Source organism: Tamandua tetradactyla, chromosome 4, assembly GCF_023851605.1.
Source record: "Tamandua tetradactyla isolate mTamTet1 chromosome 4, mTamTet1.pri, whole genome shotgun sequence".
NCBI classification, from domain to species: domain Eukaryota; kingdom Metazoa; phylum Chordata; class Mammalia; order Pilosa; family Myrmecophagidae; genus Tamandua; species Tamandua tetradactyla.
Window position 1 is genome coordinate 1,806,922 of NC_135330.1, and position 4,275 is coordinate 1,811,196.

Below are 4,275 nucleotides of genomic sequence, written 5' to 3' on the forward strand. Positions count from 1 at the left end.
ATATTTGTTGAGTGAATGCATGAATGTGCCTCCTAACTGTGGGTTTTTGGAGCCCAGTAATTGAGGGAGAGCATCTAAGAAAGATGTATTGAATTAAATTACATGACTCCAGCCAAGCGCTGAAGCTGGGAGGATATGATCTAAGGTAGAAATGGCTAATAGGACCTTTTGTGATTCTTAGATGCCTCAGATCAGGCTTGGAGGGAAGGTAGGTCACCAAAACTGGTTTAGCTAATCCTAGGAAGCAAGTGTCATGTGATGTCATCTCAGGAATGCAATTAAGGCTCAGTCCTGCTGCTGAAGGACCCGTGAGAGTCGCCACCTTGGGTCTCATAACTGGAGACACAGCGTGGGCTGGACATAGGACTGTTGGGGGGCCCCTGCGCACCAGCACTGAGCACTCCCCGGCATAAACCCCAGCTCCAACGGGCCCAGCCGCCACAGGTGAGTGCTCTCCCTGGGAAGTCCTGGGGGCCAGGGTGGGGCTCGTTGGATCTGTGCTGTTCAAGAAAGCAGAGACGGCCAGTTTAACCACTGTGGGGAATGCGGGCAACATGGACGGGTGTCCTCACAGCAGAACCGTGGCCCTGAGTTAAAAGCGTATCTTTGGGTTATTTCTCCAAGACTAGTTTGAATCTAGTTCCAGGTAGCTCAGCTGTGTGATGCTGGGAAATTTACCTACATTCTCTAGGCTTTATTTTCCTCCTTAGGAGTGGGGATGGAGAGTGGTGCCTCCCTTCAAAGGCCACTGCGGATACTAAATGGGGTAATGGACACAGAGCTCTTGGCCCAGTGCCTGGCAGGCCTCATCTGGGATAGAAGAACTGGTTGCTGCGGTGCTAATTGGCGCAGAACCCAGGGAAGCTTGCTGACTGGACAGGACGATCTTACCTCGTGAAAACAGAGGTCTCCCCTGGAAGTGGGGAGCATGCACAGAGGTTCTCAGGGGGCCAGGCAGCCCTTGGGCTGAAGGGAGCCCGTGGCCATATAGACTCCATTTATGGATGTTGAAACCAGGGCCAGAGAGGGTCAGGCAGTGGCAATGGGGGGAGAAAAGACGGGGTTCCTTGTGTTGTCTGTGCAGTCAGTTGAGAAAATAAATGACAACAACGACTCCAAGGCTGGAGTTTCTGAGTAATATAATTGTTTTCATGTTCCATTTGTGATAGAAAATAGCCTTTGGGAGTACACCCTCTCTTCTCAAGGGGTTTACAGATGTTGGAAACAACTTCGATGTGGCTTTGAAAAGCCTTTAGTTTCTCCTCATTCTTGACTTCTGACTTCCTCCTGAGAGAAGGGGGACCCAGCTCCTGTCCCCAGGCAGCCGCCAATATCAGGAAGAGACAGAGCCCTGCCTGAGACTTAGAGGAAAGCCTCGTGGGCCTTTCAGTCAAGTTTGCCAAGAACAGGCAGAATGCAGGAAGAGACTGGAGACAGGGTGCAGGAGCGTGGGTAGGAGATCCTCGGAGGAGGTGTCCGTCCTGTGGTGGGTTACTCCAGATGAGGTGTTGCTCCCCCCAGATTCTCCACTGTCCGCAGCTGCTCCACCCCCACATCCGCAGACCTGCCTCCCACCCCGGCCGGGGCCCAGGCGCCATGACTGACACTCCGGTGGAGGCGTCTCTCTTCCGAATCATCCACTGCTACCACCAGTATGCCGCCCGCGAAGGGGACGTGGAGACCCTGACCCTGGAGGAGCTGAGGGCCCTTCTCCTGGACAACGTGCCCTGCTTTATGGAGCACTTGGTGCGTGGGGTCTCGGGACAGGGCGTGAGAGGAAAGGGGAGCTGGAGGCAGGTGCGGGGCCGCTCTTAGGGCCGGAAGTAGGCGGTTGTTAGGTACAGGGCACGGCCTCCCGTGAGAGTTTTCAGCTGGGGGAGGGCGAGGGAGGGCAGGATCTGCAGCCAGAGGAAAGGACGGTGCTGGCCCAGCTTTACCCCTGTGCCCCCCTCTCTGCCTCGCCCTACTCCAGTCGAGGCACAGCGAGTCCTAGAAGCTCAACCCCAACCCCAAACCTACTTATTCTTCAGCCTGTCCTGTATCCCACGGGCCCATCCGATCTGTGACCCTGCCCCGAACTCGGCTCCTGTCTCACCAAGCCCTTTGAGCCCCTGCTCTGGGGTCTGCCCCCCGGCCTGGGGGCCCGAGGGGAGCAGCTGCCCTCTGCCTCATGGGCCTGGGGACTGGGCGCGGTGCCTTTCTCTCCAGCCTCTTGCCCCCAGGGCTGACACCGCTTTGCAGACCAGCCCTGAACCCAGGTGCGGGCAGCCTCCTCAGGCCCGCATGCGCCCGCGTCACCAAGCCAGGCTGGCAGGGGTGCTGTCTGTGGCTGCTGCCCTCTGCCCTCTGCCCCATGCCCCGGGGGCCCGCGGACAGAGTCATCTCCAGGGCATGCTGGGTCCATCCCCTGACCCCATGGTCGTTATATTCCAGGAGAAGGGCCTGCTTTGGTTACTTCCCAGCTCCTCCTGCCTGGTTTTGGGAAACATCGGAGACAGTCCTGCCCTCAGTTTCTTGTGTACAGATCAGGCTTGTAGAGAGAAGGGGGTGAGGGTGGGGGGTGACGGTGCTTCATCCTCTGCTTCCAGGGGAACTTTTTGCTTTCCAGGGCCAATCAGCCCATGGGGTTAGGCTGTGTGGGTCCTGCCACGCCACCCGGGGCTCACAGCATCGCCTCTCCTGGGGCCTGGCTGGGCAGACAGGATGCCTGGGGGAGGTGGGCAGAGGTCGGGACGCGGGGCGCGGAGCCTGCCCAAAGCAAGAGGCCCCCAGAGAAGGAAGGTTATTTGACAAGTAGATGGTGGCAGTGGGGAGGAGAAGGAGAGGGGCAAGACTTTTCCTGGGGAGGGGGTGCTCATCCTGGCCCCCCAGCTGCTTCCAGGTGTAACAGCTTCCTTCCCTGCATGCTTCACGTGGCCTCCCCTGGGCTTGCCACACGGACCCGCCAGGGTCCGGCCTCTGCCACATCCGTGCAGCCCAGGGCCTGTGAGCTGAGGCGCCCGCCACATCCCCGTCTCTTGAGCCTACTTTGCAAAATGTGATGCTTGGTCACTACTGAGGGGGCAGTTCAAGCCCTTTGCAGCAGGGGCCATGTGGCAGTCAGCTCCTGTAGGTGGAGAGCGCCGTGGGCCGGCCTGTGCCTGGGTGGGCTGACCTCTGCCCCTTCCTCAGGGTCGGAAGGAGCCGTACTACGTCTCGGAGCTGTTCCGGGCAGCGGACAAAAACAAGGACAACCAGATCTGCTTCGAGGAGTTCCTGTACGTCCTGGGCAAGCTGGTGAAGGCCTACCACGCGCAGTACCACCGGCAACTCTGCGCCCACTACTGCGCCCAGCACGGCCTCTACTAGTGGGGGACAGGGGCGCCCTGGCCTTGGGCAGCTGGGGTCCCGCGTGTGCCAGGGCGGGAGGGAATAAAGCGAGCTCTGCACATTGGGGGAGTGGTCACTGCTGGTTCTGGGCGTGTCCTATGGTCCAGAAGAAGGTGGTTTTGTCCCTTGCCTGGGGACACCCCTCTGGGGGGAGACACAACCTCTGCCCCCATGGAGCCCCTGTCCAAGGGGAGTCACGGCTCCTGCCTTTAGTGCTTGGTCAGCGAGGGAGGCGTCTCTTCTCTTGGGAGATGGCACGGCCAGAGGGCACTGGTGATGTTTTCATTCGTCCGTTCCTCCACACAGAGGCTAGAGCAGGTGCCATGAGGACACGGCGCGGCACAGGGTCCCGTAATTGAGGGTCTTCCTGCCCCAAAGAGGAGCGTCAACCGTTCATTGTGCAAAGGGTGGAGCAGCCGGGCCTGGGCCGGGAGGTGGTGGCGCGTTTCAAGTAGAAAGTAGAAAACCAAACGGAGTTTCCTGGGGGCACCACCCAGTGGGATTAAAAGTTGGTGCCCACAGGGAAGGACAGGGCAGAATACGTTTGGGAGGGAGGGTTGGGACCAGCGCCTGGAAGGCTTCGAGCGCTGGCCTCCTTTGGGCCTCACCCTCTCGGTCACGGGGCCCTGGGTGACCGTCTGAATGAGACGGACCAAGGAGGGTGGCTCGGCTTGGGGGGCTCTGCACAGCGGCCGGGGCGGGAGGCCATGAGGGCTGGACCAGGTCCGCGGCTGGCGGCGTGGAAGGGAGGGAGGGGACACGGAGGAAGCGAGACACTCTTCCCAGACCTCGGGACAGGCGGGGGGGGGGGGGGCGGAGCAATCCAGGTGACTGAGGGGAGGGTGCTGCCAGGACCTGCCCGGGACTGGCATGGGTGGGGGGGCCTGGCCTTCGCAGGAGGACAGC

General features: G+C 60.1%; 1 protein-coding gene across 2 annotated transcripts; it reads left to right on the forward strand.

The window, feature by feature from the left end:
* The first annotated feature begins 280 nt into the window (after positions 1 to 280).
* LOC143678680 (protein S100-A15A-like) lies at positions 281 to 3,430 on the forward strand. Of its 2 annotated transcripts, none has more exons than XM_077155650.1 (3): positions 281 to 444; positions 1,522 to 1,746; positions 3,172 to 3,430. In XM_077155650.1, the coding sequence occupies exons 2-3, from the start codon at positions 1,597 to 1,599 to the stop codon at positions 3,346 to 3,348; spliced, it is 327 nt and encodes a 108-aa protein (XP_077011765.1). In that variant the 5' UTR covers positions 281 to 444; positions 1,522 to 1,596; the 3' UTR covers positions 3,349 to 3,430. The 2 variants fall into 2 exon arrangements, with proteins under 2 accessions (XP_077011765.1, XP_077011766.1); XM_077155651.1 differs by lacking the exon at positions 281 to 444 and adding an exon at positions 866 to 906.
* Positions 3,431 to 4,275: the final 845 nt, after the last annotated feature.

Bases quoted from the DNA above. Each gene is read 5' to 3' on its own strand.
- LOC143678680 (XM_077155650.1), top strand. From the start codon at position 1,597: ATGACTGACACTCCGGTGGAGGCGTCTCTCTTCCGAATCATCCACTGC. The intron at 1,747-3,171 runs GTGCGTGGGGTC...CCCCTTCCTCAG, and splicing joins CCTGCTTTATGGAGCACTTG to GGTCGGAAGGAGCCGTACTA.